Here is a 23,572-nt window from a genome sequence, read left to right as displayed (position 1 = left end):
TGAGGTAATCTTGTTCCACTACGTGCCATGACTTGAAAGAAGTATTGTATATCCCTCTTCATGATCTCTTGAACCATTTTGTTAAAGCGAGGATCTATGATAGATGTTGAATTGATAAATATGTTGTTAATGTCATCATCATTCTCATTGTTGTTCTCATTGTCATTGTTTGGTAAAGTACTGCGATTATCAAAGGGGTTGAAAAATTTCTCCATCAAATTCATAAGTACTCATGTTTAAAGACCTTAGAGCTTCTTTGGCTTCCCTTCTCGACCATTGTGAACGAGTTTCAACCATGAACCAAGCCTTGACCAAAATGAAAGATAGGAGGAAAGTGCAAAGATTATGGAAGACCAAGGGAGATGTATGAAATGTAAATGAAACTAGGGAAAACTTGCAATATCCAAGAGTGCAAGACCAAGATATGTATGTTCAAAAGTAAGGCGTGGCTTCCAAAGAGATGATATATCTCTTGATGAGGTAAGTTGACCTTGACTCAAGAAAACCAAATGGGACCCTAAGATGATAGATTTGATATGGGAACCACTTAGTGATGTGTTGCAGTATGTTTGAAAAGTGTGATAAGGACAAGCAAAGTAACCTTTTGACTCAAGTTTGGAAAGATATGTATGAGGTAGTGCAAATGAAGGAAAATGATTGACCAAGTGTGACCAAGACAGGTTGACTGAAAAACGAAGCCCTATGGGAAGCAACCTTAGAAGCACTTTGAGTTTGAAAACCTTAGTCCATTTCTCTTGATATCTTTTTGCAAATTTCTCAACTCCGAACATAGACGCAATTTTGTTCAACACAGACATGTTTCCGATTCTCAGACACAACTACAGTAAACACATACGCAATTTTTTAGATAAATGACAATTTTTGCTCTTCTGAACATAGACGCTTTTTTGCACTACGCATACACATTTTCCTAACAAAGACGTGTTTATGATAACACATATGCTTTTTATGAAAATGTTGACAGTTTTTTCGATAGATATGACAGTGTTTTTCGCTGATACCCAGATGCGATTATGCACTGCACAAACGTGTTTTCGCAACACAAACACAATTTAAACTGACACAAACACGTTTCTGAAAGTCTTTTCCAATTCTGTCCAAAATGTGGTTGTTGAATATGACCAGATCTTAATGTTTTGATTTTAGTGGCAAGAATACATAGCAAACAAAGAAGACACAATGTCTGAAGGTTTTTTGTCCAAAAAATGATTGTAATGTGTATATTCTTAGGCCAAATCAACCCAAATTTCCATGGGTCTAGCACAAGCGAATACACATCAAACACATGCTTAGCCTAAAGACATTGTTCTCGTGGTGATAAGCTCAACCCACAACCTGGAATCTCCGTCGGCTCAAGTGTAGGGACACCTTGAGGGGTGTATTCACTAATTTTACCTTTTTCGTGAGCAGACAACTGGGGGTCTCCAGGACTGGAACGATAACCCTATCACCCTCTTCTCGGAAAGCTACAAGTAGCTTATGCTAAGCCGAGAACTTTTGTCTCATCCCACGGGAGCCTTATGGTGAGTGTCTTAGGGAGAAAACCAGCTATCCTCTTGCACTGAGACTATCGCGATGTTCAGTCAAAAAAGGGTGGGCCACTAATCTAAAGGTGTCTAGTCATGTTTTGGGGCAATCTGATAGCCATACATGCGACACTTCGCTCATGTTGAATGAGGCTTCCCAGTCTGCAGAGGTTACACTCTGAAGGTTTTCTCGCACCAAAGGCGCTAAAGGAGACATGTGTTAGTATGGACTAATCAGTAGCAGGTGATAAGGGACTTTCATCCAAAACTATAGATCATTTATATAGTGGACTAAAACAAAAAACTGCTTGGGTCGTTCCCTCTCACAAGATGGGAGGCAGGCCCTCTAAAGGTAATAACAATTTCTCTTGCACCCAAGATCCTCGAAGGCGAGGGTAGAGGATACTTTTATTATCACCTTGGGTTCTAAACTAAACACAACGTGCCAAAGCATAAGACACACCAAGCAAATTAATTAACCCTCAAGAAAACAAAGAAAACATCAATGAAATCGTGTGAGCCTAATTAAGCAAGGAAATGGAAATGCAAAGACACACACTAATAATTTTAGCCCTAAAACAAAGTGATTAGTAGTTTTGCAAAATACCCCCACCTGCAAGCACACAAGTTAGGTTAATTTTAGAAACCCAAATCGAAATGTGAAAATAGGGGCCTTCGACAAAATGTTTTTATTTTTCAAACAATTACACCACTTTGTTAGTCAAACCAAGAGGGTTAGGTCAAAAACCAAATCTGCAAAATAAAAAAACCAAAAATGAAAAACTGAAAACACAGACGCAATTATATTGAACTTAGATGCATAGTTCAAACACAAACGTAGCAAGATCAGACGATAATAGAGTTTTAAGATATGTACCTTGTGAACCAAGATCTAAAACACAGATGCAATAATAGACTGCGTAGATGCGATAACTGATCAGAAATGCAGAAAGAGAAGTCATAGATGCGCTTTCCCAAAAACCTGCACATGCAAAAAACATAGGAGACAGAAACACGGAAATAGAATACGCATATGCGATTATAGATCACATACGCGACAATATTATGTACAAACGTAAAATATGAATCTGGAACCTGCAAAATCAACAGAAAAACAAAGACACGATAACAAAACATACAAACGCGATATCTGATCGCAAACGCGGAAAGATGAGTCACAAACGCGCTATAAATTGAATTCGTTGCAAATCCGACTTGCAACTTTACAAAACACCAAATCTGCAAACAATATGTTAAAATAAAAGGGACAAGAGTCCCACCAGGTGTGCTAAAATGTATATAGTGAAAACGGATGATGAAAACAATATTGAAAGACTAACAAAGATCCAACCACAAAAACCCTAGCCTAACAATGAAAAGCATCCACCATACACAAAAGAAGATACCTAAGATCATGCAAATAAACAAAATAAAGCAAGATATACCATTCAAATGTCTAGTAGGGTTTGTTCTCCATTTCTTCCTATCTCCATTGATCTTGTTTGATATTATTGCTCTCAGATTTTATGGTTGCACAAGAGCTCAACAAAGAATGAAATTGTGGTTGTAGCTTGATCGCAAGAAGGCTTGGTTGCATATGAGTGTTAGGGTTTGGAAAGGAAGAGGGTATCCTCTTATATAGAGAACACTGTAAGAAATGGAGGGATAAAATTAAGAGGTGAAATGATAAATGGTCGGCTAAGATCAAAAGGGTAGGTAGAGAAAATAATAAATTAATGAGAGGGCAGGTGGCGTAGGAATTAAGAGATGAATGACAAGTGTCATGGATAGAAAAAGCTAATGAATTAATTAAATAAAAAAAGATCTATTTAATTAATAGAAGAAAAGGGACAATTAAATAAATATAAATATTTATTCAACTCGGGGAAGGAAATTTAAATAAATAAAAAATATTTATTTAAATGAGAAATAGGCTAGAAGAGGATAAATGAATGAATTAAATAAATATAGATTTATTTAATTAATAGAAGACTTAGGATAAAATAATTAAATAAATAAAAATATTTATTTAATTAGACACGATAATTTTAGGTGTCTACACTTTCTACAACAATATTGTGTGAGGGGTGACATGAAGATGTTTGGAAGCTTTCATATGTCTATTATTTGCTATAATATGAATCCATTGGCTTCGTTGTGAATTATAGTACCTAGATATGCCCATGCCCCTCCTTAGATGGGTGTACCATTGTACTTGAGACATGTGTATGTATGATACGATGCGAATATGTGTTAGATATCATACCCTTGCGTGCCCAAAAGCTTTGATTTTCTAGCTGCATTAGATATTGTTTATTTTCAATGTCAAACTTGTAAAAAAAAACATGTACAATTCAAGGTAAATTAATTATGTTTTGTCAATAGGAACCAAAATGGGATTGCATGATTTGGATGCAATTGCATCTTAGGTGTTAGAAATTAAAACATTAGTTTATCTATGTAATCAACACAATGATACTCATATTTGTCAATATCTTCTCATTAATGAACTTAAAGTGAAAATCACATTAAAATAACCAATCAATATCTTATCCATTAAATTTTAATTGTTAATTTTACATTCCAATCTCAATTCATTTATTTATATTTGATTATATTTGATTGCTACTTCATTAACATTATATAGTATTATTTTATCCCTACAATTTCACATATCCTCTCTAGATGTTTAAGTAATTAGTTTATTGCAATCTTGGAAAACAATTTTAATAGCCTTTCCTCAAATACTCGAGTCTTTGTCCCTTTCATGAAGTGGGAACTTATCTTCCAAGATTAAGCACATGGGATGAAAGATTGGAATAAACTTATAAAGTTAATACAGTCAAAATTGCAACTTGGATAAGTTGTAAGCTAATTTTTAAGAGGCTATAATATATGAGAAATAGTTTGAATTCTAATTGGATATTAAAATTTGTTAGAGTAGAAAGATTTGGAGGCATTAAGGATCAAGTTATCAAAGAAAGTTGTAAATTTAACTTTTCTTAAAAGATGCGGGGTTTTCACATTTGCTCCTATCTTTTGTTAGGATCATTCATCACCTTTAGAGTTTCAACATGAAACACATTTCTTTCCAAGCTAGACTTTTGCCCCTTAGGTCTAGCTCTCCAACATCCCAATGATGCATCATGGAGTGTGATACGAAACATTGATGCTCCAAAAACTTACACAATTGAATAAAAAAAATAACAACATAATATCTCATGGATTGTGGAAGCTTAATGAAATTGATTACACCCTTCATGGGAATAAATTGTGTTTTGAATTTGAACAACTAGAGGGATTAAGGATCAGGTTCTCAAAGAAAGTCGCAAATTTAACTTTTTTTAAAAGATGCAAGGATTCACATTTGCTCCCTTCTTTTGGTAGGAACACTCATCACCTCTAGAGTTTCAACCCGAAGCACATTTTTTTTCCAAACTCGTCTTTTGCTCCTCAGATTAAGCTCTCCAACATTCTGATGATGGATCATAGAGTGTGAAATGAAATGTTAATGCTAAAGGAACTCATATAATCAACTCTAGAAACAAACAACATAATATTTAATGGATCTTGGAAAATTAATGACTTAGGTTATCTTATTATCCCTTTTTTCTACAATAATTTTTTATTTGAACAACTAGATCTTTCTTAATAATCCTGTATCATTCTAACGTGTTTTGAACCGTTGATTTAAAAAAATAACTCACCCCCTTCACATACAAAATGCCGTCCATATAATTAAAATAAATTCACTAATATATTTTTTATAAAAACAATCTTAATTTAATAAAAATACACAATACAATTAAAATACCTATCCATTCATTTTATAATTAAATCTTATAAACTCAAATATTAAAAGATTTCATATCACCCGCAAAATGTTTTTGGTTCTCCAGCCAAAAAATATAGGTACCACCACCCGAACAATTGTATTCAATTTGATGAAGGGAAGAAGAGGGCATAAATTGAATTTTCTTCCCGCCTCAAATCATCGAGGGCAACGATGGTATCCAAAAGAAATGCTGTCTGCGCTGAAAACGAAGGCCTGGCCGCGTTTCTCTTCGAGAAATGGGAAGAAATGGCTGCCCAAGACAAGTTCACCGAACGTATGGGTGCCACTCTCTCTACGGCTTACAAAAACCTCTGCGATCACAAGGATCCCATCCTCCACCTCAAAGGAGCCAGAAACGTCAAGTATGCGTATACTTTGATTTTGTTTATTAGTCATGTTGCCCAGCCCAGGGTTTAGGATTCTTGAAGGAGATGTCAGCTTTGGGTTCGATTTTGATGACCTATATATTAAAATCTGTTGTGGATTTGTTCAGAGGAATTGGAAATTGGACGTTGGAGCTAATGAAGGATTATTTCGAGAGTAATGTGAATGAACATCCTTCGAGTCAGGAAGTGTTGGAACCAAGAGGTAAGAATTAAAGGGATGACAGAAGTTAGTCAATATGCCCTAGTAATTGATACTTTGGAGCAGCTGATATTGATAGAATTTGCTTGTTCACATTTATAACTTTTTCAAATTTTCAATTCTAAAGTGCTCTAACACAAAAACAGTACAAATCTTTTGAATATATATATATATATATATAAGTTCACTCAATGAAGATTGGAGATACAGAGCAGTTGCTAATGCTAACCACTTGGATTTTCTCACGGGCGGTGAAAAGTGTGAAAATTCTATTGCAGTTACTGATTATTAATTTCCTATCTCATAAATATTATTTAACTACGAAATACTGAAAAATAACACAGCTGCAACTTCACAAATAAAACACGTGGAAAGAAATATGCAACACAATGACATAATATTTTCGGACAATTGTCCTTGGAAAAACCCCGAAGGGAAAACCAATACTGCAAATGAGGAATATATATTAACTACAACAAATCAAGAGATACAAATCCAGCTGAGATTCCACCCCGCTACTTTCCCAACGCTATGACTGCACCCTTGCTAACACTGCAAGTTTCTCCACAAACTTCATATGTACTCCAAATGAACATTTTAACCCTTTTTTTACTACTCTCGTTGGAAAACCAACGATCGAGATTAATTCTCAATCAACGGCTGGGATTAATAACAACTAAACAACCCTAACAAAATTGGTTGCTAGAAGTTTCTAAAAGAGATCAAATAATTAACAAATAATTGTCCCTATCTAACAAAATTGTTTAGCAAACAATTATTTACTAATTATTACAAATGGAGAACCAGCTGTCCTAGCTAACCAAACTAACACTCTCTCTTAGCGAGGAAGTTGTTCTGCATGACACCCAACTTCTCTCTGAAGAAGATAAATTTCGCCTTCCCCAATGCCTTTGTCAGAATGTCTGCTACCTGCTGATTTGTAGGTATAAACTGTAGCTGAACAATCCCCCGTTGTACACAATCTTTGATGAAGTGATACCTGATGTCTATATGTTTCGACCTATCATGAAACATTGGATTCTCAGTCAACTTGATGCAACTCTGATTGTCGCAGTGTATCACTGTAGTCTCCACCTTTTGACCAAACAAGGCTACTAGCAACTTCCGAAGCCAAATAGCTTCACATGTCGCCATGCTAGCTGCTATGTATTCTGACTCTGCAGAACTTAGAGCCACAAACTTCTGCTGAACCAAGAGACAACTCCTGATCGCAGACTGAAACAACACTCGAAAGTGCTTCTCTTGTCTGTTGTACTACCTGCCCAATTTGCGTCAGTATAGCTCATCAACCCGATTCCTTCACCTCGAGCATACCTAATCCCATACTCGATTGTACCTCGCAAATAACAAAGCACATGCTTTGCCGTTGTCCAATGTACTCCCTTTGGCTTAACCATGAACTGACTAAGAGAGTTTACTGCAAATGCTATATCTGGCATGGTGTTGACCAAATACATGAGAGAACCAATCAACTGCATGTATAAGGTGGGATCTACATTCTTCTCCCTGGATGTGTCTACCTTCCTCCAATTTGTGATCATAGGTGTAGACATGGCTTTGCAATCCTCCATCCTGAACCTTTTCAAGATTTCTATGCAATATTTCCCTTGTCTAAGGAAAATCTCTCCATCTGTCTGCCATACCTCCGTGCCTAGAAAGTAGTGCATAAGTCCCAAATCCTTCATCTCGAACTTTGCTGCAAGGTCCCTCTTGCACTCTTCTATGAGCCCCAGTGAACCTATTAGAAACAAGTCATCCACATATAGGACAAGAATGAGAATCTCACCTCCAACCACCAAGTAGTAGAGGTTAGCATCTGCCTCACTCTTCACAAAGCCCATTTCCTGCAAGTAACTATCAATGCGCTCATACCACGCCCTAGGAGCTTGCTTGAGTCCGTACAAAGCTCTCTTCAATCTACACACGTGGGTCTTTTTGCTGTGTGCTACAAGGCCTTCCGGTTGTTCTATGTATACCTCCTCTTTCAACTCGCCATTTAGGAACGCTGTTTTGACATCCATTTGATGGATCTGCCATCCCATCTGTGCTGAAACTGAGATTACAGCTCATATAGAAGTATACCTGGCCACTGGAGCAAATGTCTCCTCATAGTCTATTCCCTCCTTTTGAGAGAGCCCCTTTGCCACGAACCTTGCCTTGTATTTCTCGATGCTACCATCTGCACTGTGCTTGATCTTGTAGATCCAATGCGATCCAACCACAACCCTATCTGTTGGTCTAGGAACTACCTCCCACACATCATTCTGCATTATTGAGGTATATTCCTCAACCATTGCATCTTGCCATACCTGATGTTGTGCAACCTCCTGATAGCTAGAAGGTTCTACCAATTGACTAACTAATGCAACATAGTCATCATACCTGGCTGGTTGTTTCCGTTGTCTACTACTCCTCCTAGGAATACCCACTAACTCCCGAGTATTCTTTTGTGTCTTCTGAACCTCACGGTTCCTACTCCCAACTGTAGAGGATGAAATGTCAACCTCCATGTCTTCTTGATGCATCTCTTCCTGCACCTATTGCTCCATACTCTGTGAACTTTCACCACCTGAACCTATACTGTTACTAGTGACTGTACTCAAGCTTTGCTTCCCTTGACTCGGTTGAGCTATCCTTGGAGCTTCCGTCGGTTGCTCACTCTGATTCTCTGCTGGCAAATCTTTGGACCTCCTAAATGCCTTGTCCTCCATGAACTTGACATCACGCTTGACTATAATCCTCCTGGTCCCTGGAATAAATATCCGATATGCTTTTGAGGTTTCACTGTACCCCACAAGGTACCCCCTCTCTGCAGTCTGATCTAACTTGGTACGTGTATCCCTTGGAATATGACAATATGCCAAACTCCCAAATATCCTGAAGTGACTGACATCTGGCTTCTTTCCTGTAAAAGCTTCCTCTGGTGTCATCTTCCCTAGTGCCTTATGTGGAACCTTGTTCTGTATGTATACTGCCGTACTACATGCTTCTGCCCATAAGTAGCGGGGCATGTCCTGATCATGTAGCATAGCCCTTGCTGCCTCCAATATGGACCGATTCTTCCTCTCAGCAACCCCATTCTGTTGTGGGTTGTAAGGAACAATCCACTCTCTCTTGATTCCTTCCCTGGTACAGAACTCTTGGAATTCATTCCCTTTGTACCCGCCTCCATTGTCTGACCGAAGAACCTTTATCTTCCTTCCTGTTGAGTTCTCCACAAGAGCCTTGAACTCTTGGAAGCGACCGAAAACCTCATCCTTGGTCTTCAAGAAGTATATCCAGGTCTTCCTGGAGAAATCATCAATAAAAGTAACATAGTACTCGTATCCTCTGAGAGACTTCGTCGACATTGGCCCACATATATTTGAATGTACTAGATCAAGAACACCCTTAGATCGAGTGTTACTCCTTGGAAAAGATGCTTTTGCAAACTTCCCCAACACACATCCCTTACATACATCATCATGCTCTGTGCTCACCTCTGGAACACCTTTCATAGTTTCATGAAGCAATTTAAGTGCTCCATGATGTATATGGCCCATCCTCCTATGCCATAGCTCTCCAAGATCTCTAGGATTACTGCTGCTCATGAGTGCCTTAGGAGTATCAAACTGCAACCTATAAAGTCGACCACTCCTAAGTCCAATAGCTATGGGTGATTTCCAATCCTTATGCTTGATCAACACATGAGCCCCTCTAAAGAGTACATTGTAGCCTTAATCCTGAAGGACAGATACGGAAATCAAATTCATACCTAAGCCTGGCACATGCAACACATCATGAAGGGAAATCAATTTTCCATTCTCCCTCTGAAACTGAATAGTCCCTTTCCCAACTGGGTTGAGTTTGGACAAGTTCCCCATAGAGATCTGGATTCTGGTGTTCTCCTCCTTGTAATTGGAGAAATACTCTCTAACTCCTATCATATGAAATGATGCCCCACTATCTATATACCAGACACTCTGTGAGGTTGAGCTAACCATACAAGCTATGAGTGCAAACTCATCCTCCATTCTACTAGAGAGCTCATCTGCACTTGCTGAAGCTGCCATCTGCTTCTTCCCTTTCTTCTCATTCTTCTTCCTTTGCGGGCAATCGCTGACATAGTGGCCAAATTCGTGACATCCATAGCACTTGATCTTAGACAAGTCCTTCTTCTTCTTCTCACTTTGTGGATTTGATCCTTTGCTAGATCCCTTCTTTGTTTTCCCTTTTCCTGCTAGGGCAATGTTTTCTTGGTCCATCTCACCTTTTTGACTCTTACTGTTGGATCCACTGACAAGGCTTAGTCTAAGCTCCTCTTGAGTGAAATCACTCCAAAGTCGATCCCAACTTGGTAAGGTGTCTCGTCCATTAATAACTTGAACAAAGACATCCCACTGCTTAGAAAATCCATTTAGGGCTATCTGTACTAGCTCATCATCACCTGGTTTATCTCCAACAACTGCTAACTCATCCTTGACAAGTCTAAGCTTGGCGAGGTAACTTGTCACGTCTTCTCCCTTGTTCATCCGAGTATTCCTCAACTTTTCTCTAAGAATCAGCTTCCGATTAGTGGTCACATTCTGGTATAGATTTAGGATGGCGTCCCACATTGCCTTTGCTGTATCCAAATCTGTGATATGCGGAACTATATGATCCTTAACACCGTCAAGGATTATCCTCCTCGCTTTGGCATCTTCCTTCTTATATGTTGCAAGAAGTATTGGATCTGTAGGTATAGTCACAATAGTGGTAACATATTCCTTGATACCATTCTCTTCTAGCAATAAAGAAATTTTGGCTTTCTATACACCAAAATTTGAGGCTCCATCTAATCTGCCCTGATCTCTTAAACCTGCTGAGGCCATCTCAAGAGATAAAAGAAATAATAATTCTAAAGAGGTCAAACTAGGTTTTATAAACCCTCGATTTTCTTTCCTTTGCCTAGGATAAACTTTTTCTACTTAGTTTTGATACCATGTGAAAATTCTATTGCAGTTACTGATTATTAATCTTAAACTAGATTTTATAAATCCTCGATTTTCTTTCCTTTGCCTAGGATAAACTTTTTCTACTTAGCTCTGATACCATGTGAAAATTCTATTGCAGTCACTGCTTATTAATCTCCTATCTCATAAAGATTATTTAACTACGAAATACTGAAAAATAACACAGCTGCAACTTCACAAATAAAACACGTGGAAAGAAATATACAACACAGTGACACAATATTTTTGGACAATTGTCCTTGGAAAAACTCCGAAGGAAAAACCAGTATTGTAGATGAGGAATATATATTAACTACAGCAAATCAAGAGATACAAATACTGCTTGCCTCTTACTGGTAGAGCTTCGACGACCTCCCAATTTCTCTTGCTGAGATTCCACCCCGCTACTATCCCAACGCTATCACTGCGCCCTTGCTAACACTGCAAGACTACTTGCTAACACTGCAAGTTTCTCCACAAACTTCATATGTACTCCAAATGACCTTTGACCCCTTTTTATACTACTCTCGTTGGAAAACCAATGACTGAGGTTAATTCTCAATCAACGGTTGAGATTAATAACAACTAAACAATCTTAACAAAATTGGTTGCTAGAAGTTTCTAAAAGAGATCAAATAATTAACAAATAATTGTCCCTATCTAACAAAATTGTTTAGCAAACAATTATTTACTAATTATTACAAATGGAGAACCAGCTGTCCTAGCTAACCAAACTAACAAAAAGGACAAGTAATTTTATTCATACACAACTAACAGTTTGGAATTCAGGTAGCTTTTTTAAAGCATGATCTTTTTGCAAGAGTTCTAACTCTTACAATGCTTTATCTGTAGTCAAAAAGAGCAGGGGTTCAGGTCGATATCTACCCCAAAAGAGTTCTGCACCATATGCAATTTTGATTGCTCTTTACAGGTGAGATGCGGTCAGCTCAACATATTGTAACTAGATTGATCTGGAACAGTTTAATGTTCAAAATTACTTTTCCTATGCCAATGCAGAGATGTGTCTTGAAAAGTAGTATGGGAAGAGATTGGCGTTACACAATCTTAATTAGCTTCTTATGGGGTATGAGTTTTTGTGTGGTCAACAGGGGAACTCAAAATGAAAAGGAGTATATGTTGAAGCAGGAACTTATTGATGCAGCTGAAGCTAGCGGGCTTTCAAAATTGGCTATTGGGTGATTTCGTTAACCTTAACTCATTGTTTCTTAAGTTTCATGTATCTATCTTGTAGTATTAACAGAGAAGGGGATGTTGATATTTATTCATTTTAATCTTAATGTTCAGCATCTGCCATCAGGCCATCGAAGAGCAGTGCAAATCCTGGACGATTTGGGAACCAGCCCAAAGAATGGTATTCTGGGTGGAGCTCGATGAAGACATTGATAGCAAAAGGACTAGTTGTGAAGTCAAGTTCTCCAGCAAAGTAAGCAATTTTATTTGGCTAGTCAGATGCTTAATGTTGGCTGACTATATTTTTCTCATTTCCCCAAGTTCATGCAAATCTATGTTTGGTGATCATTTAATTTGATGCATTGTTTTCTATGTTCTGATTTCTAAGATGAAATGTTTACAAGTGTGTTAACAGTTATATGTCAGGAACATGATTGTCTGTGGTGTTAGATTCAGGTATGAAGTCTAGGAGAAGGAAAACTAAACAAAACCATATAAACCAGCTTGAAAGGCACTATGGACAAAGAAATAATTATTTGTTGTTACCGCCATTAAAGTTCGCATGGTAAGAAGTAGGAAAGCAGTCAACAAACTGGCCAATTCAAAAGATGATGGTGACTGTTATATTTTTTGTGTTTTAAATGGCTCATGAGCTGTTTAAATTAGTTTTTGAACTTTCTCAGTAATGATCAAGATACAACTTCGAGGCATGACTCCATATTGGCATTTGTATTAATCTCTGAGAATTTGGTGTAAATTCACAGTGGCTTACCACATTTGTTATCTATATAATAGACTCTAGAGGTGCTCTGAACATTCTGTAAAAGAGGGACCAACTTAACTGATTGTGCCAAATGACTATACTAGAAAATTAAGCTAGATGTCTTACTTTAGTTACTTCTAATTATGCGACTTAATAAATTATTAAATTTGCCAGCACTTGAGGAATGAGTGCTTGAAGAGTATCATGACCAAGACCTAGAGAATGCCGTCAGCAAGGATGATTTTGATTTTGGCCTGGGATACACTGGTTCTGGTTCTTTGATGTTGTACAATTTAGGGCATGTTTTTTTGGCAAATTTTTTGTTTAGTTTACTAAGTCCTAAAAATTCTATAAACACACATGTATACATTTATTTGACCCTATATTTTGGGGTCCTTTCTCTTAGGAATCATTATATATTTGTCTTTATCATTTCCTTTGAATCTTGATTCCACGAGTTTAGTGTGGAGCAATGCAAATTCAAAGTTACAAAATTTTGGCATGCGCACATCACATGCATTTTCAGCCTTGTAGTGCCTGATTTGGAATATGGCATATCTCTATGTGCGCACACACACACACACACACACACTCCCTAGCAGGTATGGAATTTTCAGTTTAGTGTATAGTATGTATTATTTTAGTGTCACATTTGTAAGATACAAGTCAATGAATATAAAATTGGCATTAAGTAGCTGCTCTTGGACAACTGGTCTTTGTTTTCTGGTGATGGGTTTTCTTTGTGTATCTTCATTAAGGGATTGGCACTAAAGAACCATTAATAAAAATGTATTCTGTTTGTGTTTTCTGGAAAGGGTGTTATGAAAATCAGAAAAAAGTAATGTGATTAAATGAATGTTGCTTGCGTAGGTACATGCTGACAGAAGAAGGAAAAATAACAGGAAAGGAGTGCCTGGAAAGATCAGGTTTACTCAACGATGGACCTCCTCAAATATGCAGTCAGCAGATTACAGAAGTGGTGTCTAGTGTAAAGGGTGTTTGTACTGGAACATCATCATTGTCCAAGCACAGGGAAGAAGATAATATAATACTAGGAGCTACAAAGCAAGGAAATAATGCATGCCATGCAAAGATGAAGGTACCCGCTTCACGGGAGATCAGGAGCCGGCCTTCCGTAGCAACTGAATTTGTTGACAAAGTAAGTATTCTGCTTTTCTTGTTAATGTAGCATATGGAATTTTAATCTTGGGTGCTGGTGGAATGCCAAGGCCTGGTCTATTCCTGACCATGGTCACAGGATCAAAAACCAAGGGATATGAAATTGAACCCAGTCTACTCTTAGGCAGGTCAGGACTGAAAAATCTCTCTCTAACACATTCTGTGTGTGTGGGGGTGCATGTGTACCTTCATGTGAAAAATGTCTCACACACATAATTACAATCAATATGTGTGTGTGTGGGTGGGTGTGTGTGTGCATGGTGCATGTGTGCGCGATTTATTAAATGTATTGATTATTCTTGTCGTAATCACAAACTTTAATTTTTAGGATTCGATAAAAATGAAATTCATGTGGCTTCTAGAAGAGTCATTTATATTTGTGGCAATAGGGAACTAGCAGCACTTTTTGATTGAATTATTAAATTGTTTATTGTAGGAACAAGCTGAAACTTCATCTCTGCAATTAAAGCAAAGTTTCAGAAAGGAGCTTCATCCTTGTTCAGTACCTAATAAGACAGCAGATTTAGGTAAATCGAACTAGTTAATAGTATTTCAGAATGGAAAGTTTATACACTGCCAATAATTGATGGGATATCATATGTTATGCTTTGAATACTTAACTGATGTGATTCCAGTCTACTGTTTCGCTCTTTTAGTTTGTATTGATAGGCTTATCATGATACCTCTACTTGTTATCAGGGGAAGATGATTTAAGGAAAAGTTTACAAACAGAACCTACAAAAACTTCAAATTTGAGTCATAATACTGAGCTATTTTCGTCAACTTTAAGAGCTTGTACATTTTCTGTAAGTTACGTCACTTCATTACTTTCATTGTATGCTTTGTAACTTGTTCTCCTTGTTTTAGATTTTCCTTTTTGGATTTTCACCATAATACTCAAGGACCATTTTTATGATCTGTATTAATATTTGTTTCTTACTGTAAGCTCCCTTTAATTATTTAGAGGAAATGTTGAATTCTTGCACTGATGGTTTCTATACTGTTTTTGTGCAGAGTTTAAGCCATCACCACCATAAAAATTCAGATCCAAATCCTGATAGAGTTAACACAAATGTCTTAGCAACACCCCCCCTGGGAAATAGTGACAGATTTTCTGACTTGTATGATGTAGTACTCATCTTGGATGACCGTGAACAGTTTGGACGTGATAGTCAGGGGTCAGTAATTCATTGAAAAAAATATCAGTGATGTTTGCAATCTTGCTGTTTTGTATCTTTGTAAATTTTGTAGATGAACTTTCTTGTACTCCAGTAAGTGGAGAGTTTTGTATGTGTACCTTTTTTGGTGAATATTTCTGTTTCTGGATCTGGCTATCTTATTCCCAATTTATGACCTAGTGTGATGACCTATTGTTGTTTGTCAAAGTTTTCTTATTAAATGTGTATGGACTGGTTACGGATCTATCACATACTACTTTCTTTACTTTGGAACTATGTTTCCAGATCTATTGATTTTAACCTTGAATTGGGGTTTGATTTGTACAAGATTGAGATCTTGGTTTAGTGTGGTTTTTGGCCCTAGTAGGGTGTGGAAATGTGATTGTGGGCTTGTCCCAAGCAAGCATAGATCCCCACGAGTGGCGTTGCTCCTTGACCTTGCTAGGGTTGATGCCCCTTAACCCCCACCAAACTCACTTGATACATTAATAGACACACCAACACACATATAATCCTAATTTTTCTTTGACATATCCACAAATTGAATCTGCTAACCAAACCAAGATCAGGATTAGAACTGGGAACTTAGGTCTTGAAATTCATTATCACCAATGCAAATTTTTTTGGGTCAATTTAAATGGGTGAAGCACACATCAAAATGGTGAATATCTTTGCCTGACTATTATATAAGACTCTAAAGTTATGGTAAATGGCATTTGAAAGCATGATTGTCACTTGATTGAACATTCATGTACATTACATGTATCTTTGTTTGTTGTGGTATCTTATAGAATGATGCAATATCTGTATTGTTATCATCCACGTTTGATGCTGTTCCTGTTTTCCAAGTTCCAACAAAAGATGATGTAAATTTTGTTGAGCTCTATTGAAGCTATGGTTATTTTATTTGTCAAGATAATCTAATATATCTGTTCATTGTTCCAATATAAAATGTACAGCAGGTGGTAGCAATAGAAACCCCCCAATTTTTGTGAAATCGGATTATTTGCTTTTGTCAAGCTCTCAAGTAAAACATACTAAGATGGAACTATAGCTTGAGAGTCTACCAAATAGCTACGGGCATTTCAGTGGATCATTTTCACATAAATCCTTAAGCTTCACTTTGAAAACTTGCTTTCGCATTCCCATTATTGTTTTGTTGTTTATTTTATAAGGCTTACCATACCGTGTCATTTTAAATTTATCGTATTATCATTTCTTTTAGATGAAAATCTGATGTCCTATTGACTTTTATTTTGTGTATTTGTGTAGGGCTCACAGTAGACAGAAAGTTGCTGATCGCTTGATATCACAATTCAAAATCCAGGTTGAGGTAAGGTCTAGAAATATTGCTATGCACAATTATCCTGAGAGGTTTTATATTTATTACATTTCAAAGTATTTTTGAAGCCATTTTATATAATAATATATGTTGAGAGCAAGATAGTTGCAGACAGCCTTATTAAAAACTTAATAATGAAATTGGACATTGCTGTTGTATATTTGATTTAATTATTTCAAGCCAGTGCATGCCTTTACCTGTGCTTTATCTTACCACAAGTTTATTCTGCAACTATTATAGCTTGAAGTAATATTACTTGTTATTCCTTTTCTGTACTAACTATTAAGTCTTTCAGAATTTTCTTATTTCCTCAATGGAATTAACACTGGGATAGATTGACGTTCCTATAAAACTTGTGCATAACAAAGCTAAGGTTGATAACTTCCTTACATGTCAACTGGGTTTCCTTAACAACTTTTAAAATATGTTTCGACTTTGACTACCAAACACCTTTGATAGAAGATTCTTTGTAAAGATTAAACAATATTTAGAAGCATTGGTTGAGAAATGACTTCAGGACCAAAGGCTCAATGCTTGGAGATATGTTTTGATGGTCAAGAACTTTGGTAGTGAGTATGCCCATATATGCATAGTAACTGCAAGTGCATAGCATGCATAGTAATGAAGGTGTTTGTTAATGATTTAGTTTGAAAATAATAGCGGGTAAGGAAATGAGAAAAAGCTATGGTCTATATTCATAACCATAGTTCACAAACTTTGTGAGTACTCACAGGTTTTTTACCGTGCAAGTATTTGCAGTATTAATTTGCAAGCCTGCAAGGACGGTTTTTGGTGAGTACTCGCTGGGTTTTTTGGCGAGTACTCGCCAAAACTCAGAGAGTCAGTGGTGAAAATTTGTGATGCAGGATTTTTTTTATTCTTTTTTTTTTTTAAACATTTAAATTTGTAAAAAGAAACATGACGATTTTTCAAAAATTGCCAAAAGTTTTAGACAATGTTGGATAAAAAACCGATTTCACATACCAACACAACTTCAAATTGTTATATTTTTTACTTTCTTAGATATGAAATTTATGATGATCATTTTCAAAGATAATCATCATAAATTTATAATAGTTATCAACCAGCAGCTAGCTACTATATCTACTATCTGGCTTCGCATGATGATGTGATTTTGTAATCCATATTTATTGAAGAATCGAATGTAATAGAGAACGTTTTCTTATTGTTTTTTAGACTCATTTGAATTATTTTGTAATTGAATTTTGCAAAAGAATATGCTTTTTAAATAAATTTAATTATTTTTTAAGTTGGGTTTTTGCCAAGCTGATAATTTTGGGCTTGCTGAGTACTATCCGAGTTCAAGTATGCAAACTATTTTTATAACAATATGTGATTTTTTTCTTTTTTTAAACCTTATGCATGCTTGTCTTACAATCCCACACAAGTGTCACCCAAGATCACTTCTTTAATCATTGAGTTGATACTCTCATATACCTCTCCCATATATGACTTATCCATGTCAATATAACAGATCATACTCAAGATAGGCTCGGTGAATTTTAAAAGATATTTTAAACATTTTTGTCCTTTCACTAATGGATTGCCTCCATAAAGACTAGAATTGATTGATGACCATGCTGTAAAGTGCCTTTCAAACCTTCACAAGTCATCTCAAGAAGATTGTGTTGGAGATAATTGGGTCTCAACAATTTGTTTGAAAAATAAAAAATAAATTCAAAGAAGAAAACATATTGAGTTCAAAACACATTTTTTGAAGTGAAAGGCAAAATTGTATCGTTTCACTTACTTCAGTAGCTCTAATTTTGAGAATGATCTGATTATGCCTTGCAACATGTGGTGTTTGGTGATGTAACATTTGGATCAGTTAGGTATATATTTGTTTAATCCAACCAATTTGTATCAATTAGGCATATACTTGTTTGATCTAATCAATTTCATTATTCATCTTTCATAGTGTAAGGTTGAATGAGTGGATAACACAAGGTGTCCAAAAGATGCATGAATAACATGCCTCAAACAATGTTCTAGCCAAATTTACAATTTTTTTGTTGTCCTTTATGACATGGGCAATGTAACTATTCGCCACTTCTTCCATGGTCGTTGTGAAGATGTCTTTAATAAATTGTGAATCCATTATATGCATCAGGATCAACAACTTTCAAAATCATTGCTCCTTTATGAGACATTGCATTCAAATTTCACATTGATCAAGGGCTGATTTTTGGTATTCTTCTTTCCTTTAGGAATGGTGGACATCCTTGTCTCAACCAACAAATTTCTAATGTGTTTCAATACATCACCAAACATTTTCACAAGCTTCACTTCCTTTGCCAATAAGGTGTTACATTTTCACAACCTGAGCCCATGTATCCTTTTGGAGCTTGATTAATTTTACTCACCATTTCTTGCCAAAATGGTGAGTGAACAATATTGAAAGACAAACCATTTGCATAGATGCATCTTGTATTGTATTGATCTACAATCTCTTAGGGTTCATTATGAAATGCCTTCTGAGATGATCTCTTTGTTTTTTTATGTGATGTAGGCTCTGTTTGATGTGTGGCAAAAATGGGTGACTTTCAACCATAATAGATGGGGAAGGAGGGAGCCTCATTGCTCAAGATCCTTTCCTTGCCAAAGGATGGCCTGTTCTATGGTCAATTGCTTCATTTGCTTGCACACGCTCTAATATGTTCCACCACTTTAGATGTTGGAATTTGTGCAACCTTTTTTCTTTGGCAAGTTTTGATATCCATTCTAGGAGTACCACACAAAAGGGTTTCCACTTCATTGTATGAGTTTGCATACTTCACATCATACACATTGGCTGTCATTGTATAATTTGTATGCAATTTTTTTTGTTAAACAACATGTTGGGACTCAATCCTACAATGCCAAATTTTCCATCAAGTCTCCAATTGCATTTTTGTGCTGTCTTTTCTAAACCCTAAACCCTTTGTGTTTTGGCCCTTTGCGTATTATTGTCGTAACTTTTCTAATTTCATGTTGATTGGTTTATCTTGAAATAATAATTCGTTATTTGGTGTTGTTTCAACAAAGGAGAGGCTCCTTAAATAAGCAATTACAAGTAATGTTTCTAAAACAGAAACGAAAGAGTGAAAAGGAACATTCTAAATAAGAACAAACTATGAAAGGAAATATCCTAAACTAACTAACCAAATGACCATTATAGAAACATTACATAATTACTTTAATACCCTCCCTTGTGGTCATTCTACTAACTACCCTACAAAAGACTTAACATAATTTGCAGGTTATTTGGTCACAAATTCATACAAGGCTGGCCCCTTCTCCTCAGAACGCTCTATGACATGAGCCTACTGTTGAGACCCGCCTTGGTTCTGTAGAAGTTTTGGATATGACAAAGTTTACCACAATCCTTCTACCACAATCCATCAAACATGATGTTGGGTAACAAAGTTATCCCTCTTGTTATCCAGAGACACTGAGATTAGCTTCTCGGAAAACTTCTTTTTTTCTTGACAAAAAAATTGTCAAAGAAATGAAACCACAATTTTGTGGAAAAATCGGCAAACCCTCCACCATGATTTGTTTTGGAAAAAATTAGAAAACCCACCACCATGAATTTTTTATGGAAAAAAATCAGAATACCCACCACCATGATTTTTAATGGAAAAAACTAGAAAACCCAAAAAACTGTAAATGATGTTCAATTTACATTCAATATGCAAGTTATATTCTATTTAATATTATCTTGTTCTATATATTACTGAATTAAAATATGAATCTGACTATCTTCTTTTGTGTGGCAGGTGAGAGGAGCATTTGTTATTTTCTATGTCCTTTCTCACAAATGCCATTCGATATATATATAGCAAGCGGGGTACGATCAAGCAATGCCTTGATCGGTCATGACCGATCAAGACATTACTTGATCGTGCCCCTTTGCTAATTATATAAATAACATACGGTGCATATTAATAATCAATGCCAACCGGTATATGTTTTATCTTAACAACCGATAACTATTGGTGTATGCTTAATCTTAACAGCCCGAAGGTAATTGGGGCTTCTTTACCATGTCACCCGATATTAATCGGTGTACATATAACCCGATATCAATCGGTGTTATATTAACACCCGATACTAATCGGTGTTTGGTTAATTTCGGTTTATCATTTGTTTACTATTAATTATGTTAACCGATATAAATCGGAATGCATTAGCATGATTTAGTAATCGGTGAACATAAATAATGATGTAGGATGATTATCGATATTAAGCATTTGATCGAACTGAATAGATTAATTATATGCAAATGAAGAATGGTTATCAAATGAATGATTAATTGCTTGAAGGTTTTCATCATAATTATCAATAGGATAAATGATTGAATGAGAGACTTCATTTATCTCTCATTCAATCATTTATCTTACCGAAGCTGTCATGCATTAACAAAAACAACAACACCCTTCATGATTTTTTGGGGAAGAAATCAGAAAACCCAGGAAACAGCAACACCCTTATTATTTTTTGTGAAAAAAATCAGAAAACCTTCCAGCAGAGAATGAATCCACGATTTTTGTGTGAAAAAATCATGCAAAAAACAAATAGAGAAACCACGATTTTTGAAGAGAAAATTGTGCAAAATGTTCCATAATTTTTTGTAGAAAAATCAGAAAACCCATTGACGATTTTTGAGGATTGTAAAACCCCCAGCCTGTTCAAAACTTTACTCACAGCCATCACGAGTAGTAAATAGAAATAAAAACTCTTTAATTTTTGTGGAAAAAATAAAGCAAAATCCTTCCATGTTTTTTTGTGGAAAAAAATCAGAAAACCCACAATTTTTTTTTACTAAAACCTTTTGCCAAAAAAGGACCTAAGCTTTGATGCCATGAAATGATAATTCGTTATTCGGTATTGTTTTAACAAAGGAGACGAAGGCTCCTTAAATAAGCAATTACAAGTGAAGTTTCTAAAACAGAAACGAAAGACCGAAAAGGAAAATTATAAATAAGAACAAACTACAAAAAGGAAATATCCTAAACTAACTAACCAAATGACCATTATAGAAACATTACATAATTACTTTAAATATCTAGTGTAATCACTTAAATGTTACAACCTAATGCCCTTGGAAGTTGTGGTCTTGTTGGCTCCGTGTCTTTTTCACTAGTGTGTGCCTGTGTTAATTGTTTATTTTGAATTTAGTTGTGGTCTTGTTGGCTCCGTGTCTTTTTCACTAGTGTGTGCCTGTGTTAATTGTTTATTTTGAATTTTCTTAAGGTTTCTTGGTTGCAGGCATTTTATTAATTTGTGCAACCCTCCTATTGGTCAAAGTGTAATTCCTACATCCTTGGTGGCATCATGTGTAATGGCAAAAACAAAGTTTTGATGCTTGGTTGGCTGGTTTTTGTAGCCATGGTTCTGGTGCATTCATTTAACTACCTCAATGATTTCTTGTTCCTCATTAATGGCCCAACTTGAATTGGGTACTATTCTTGATTTGTACCTTCCACCTAATATAGAAGATCTGATATCTTGGAAGTAACTATTTAATGCATTTTTAACTGTTGTTGTTGAAACCTAGAATGGGGTACGATCAATGTGTTAGGTGAATTCAAAATGTAGGACTTGTTGCTGAGCTTTGCACAATTTTTGAATGCCCGATTTGCTGCTATATATGGATTTTCTTTCATTATTTCAAGGTTGGTTATTGCAAGTTTCCACAAAACCCAAGTGTCGAGTATTCCAGGGTTTCAAAATTTGCTGGTTTATTCACCATTAGAGCTGTTTCTTTAGTTGCAAAGAGGCAGCTAATGAAGCAGACATATGTAACCATATGTCTCCTTGGCTAGTGGTTGGCATTTTGGAGAGTTCTTAGGTACTAATGTGCAGTAAGCCCTATTTCTTGGAAAGCTTTCTTTCACCAAAGTTGCTGGTGTGATTAGAATAGGGATTTGATTACAGTTCCAGCACTATAAATTTTTGCATATTGTTATGTGTGGTAATCTCTTTCTTGATGTAGATGAGTGTTAAATAGTTTGGAGAAGATAATTAAGTAAATGTGATTATTAAGCATTATACTGCAACTTTAATTTATCTTTGTTTGTTTGTAATGGTTGAATAGAACTTTGTGACCCAATAGGGCACTAGCTTGAAGACTTTGACTTCCACATACATTAAAAATCAACAAAAAATTTACCACTAGCAGTAGGCAGTATTGCTGTTTATGGTTTAATAATATAAAGTAGGGACAAATCTCAAGTAAACTAAAACTGTTAAATCTTCTGTGAATCATTTCTAGCATGTTTATGCTTTGCAAATGTCTATGAAATGTTAAACCAAACCAATCAATGAATTGTATTGTTGTTATTATTCGTAGATACATGTGCAAAGTATCATATCAGCTATTAAAGAGGTATATTGCAGTTAGTTAACCTTGACCAAGTGACAAATATAGGGGTCAAGAGTGCATTTAGTTCTAGCTGCTATTCATTCCATTAGTTTTTCATTTTAAATGGTTAATTTTTTTTTTTAGGGATACCTTTAGGGATGCCCTCCTGAGTGTAAGTTGAGCTCAAAACGCTGGAGCGATTGCTCACTCTCACTTTATAGCTTTTAACCATCTTGAATCTATTGATACACCCCTATTTGCCTTATTGAAGACAAATCCTTGGCCTCAAAGGTGGAAAAGAGTTCTAGGATATGGACCTGCAGTTTTGGGACCTTACCCAACACATTCCAAACAAATGAGAAAAAAATAAACATCTTATCTCATATAATATTTCAAACACAGAAGAATGAAAACAAAACAAGATAATTCATCTGTAAAAGAAAAAATGAAGAAAAAAACCAAATAAACTTACCTCCAATCCAAAAAAATGTTTCTAAAATCTCCCTGGTAGTGAATGGGCTCTTGCACGTGTAGAAAATAGGAAACCAATCACTTTGGAGCCTTCAATGATCAATCTTCACCTCTATTTGTGTA

The 23,572-nt window shown here is 35.9% G+C and overlaps 1 protein-coding gene across 2 annotated transcripts in view; it reads left to right on the top strand.

Moving 5' to 3' along the window:
- Positions 1 to 5,453: 5,453 nt before the first annotated feature.
- Positions 5,454 to 23,572, top strand: part of LOC131028219 (crossover junction endonuclease MUS81) — a 60,699-nt gene continuing 42,580 nt past the window's right edge. The window contains exons 1-10 of one of the 2 annotated variants that reach the window (XM_059216090.1): positions 5,454 to 5,744; positions 5,876 to 5,970; positions 11,811 to 11,889; positions 12,068 to 12,154; positions 12,277 to 12,402; positions 13,783 to 14,071; positions 14,528 to 14,618; positions 14,791 to 14,897; positions 15,106 to 15,269; positions 16,542 to 16,602. In XM_059216090.1, the coding sequence (XP_059072073.1) occupies positions 5,554 to 5,744; positions 5,876 to 5,970; positions 11,811 to 11,889; positions 12,068 to 12,154; positions 12,277 to 12,402; positions 13,783 to 14,071; positions 14,528 to 14,618; positions 14,791 to 14,897; positions 15,106 to 15,269; positions 16,542 to 16,602 (1,290 nt within the window). In that variant the 5' untranslated portion in view covers positions 5,454 to 5,553. The remainder of the gene's footprint in view (positions 5,745 to 5,875; positions 5,971 to 11,810; positions 11,890 to 12,067; positions 12,155 to 12,276; positions 12,403 to 13,782; positions 14,072 to 14,527; positions 14,619 to 14,790; positions 14,898 to 15,105; positions 15,270 to 16,541; positions 16,603 to 23,572) is intronic. The other variant, XM_057958467.2, reaches the window with a different exon arrangement.

The sequence above is a fragment of the Cryptomeria japonica genome, chromosome 2, assembly GCF_030272615.1.
Source record: "Cryptomeria japonica chromosome 2, Sugi_1.0, whole genome shotgun sequence".
NCBI lineage: Eukaryota > Viridiplantae > Streptophyta > Pinopsida > Cupressales > Cupressaceae > Cryptomeria > Cryptomeria japonica.
Note: the sequence above shows the minus strand (reverse complement) of the source record. Positions and strands in the feature narration are given on the sequence as shown.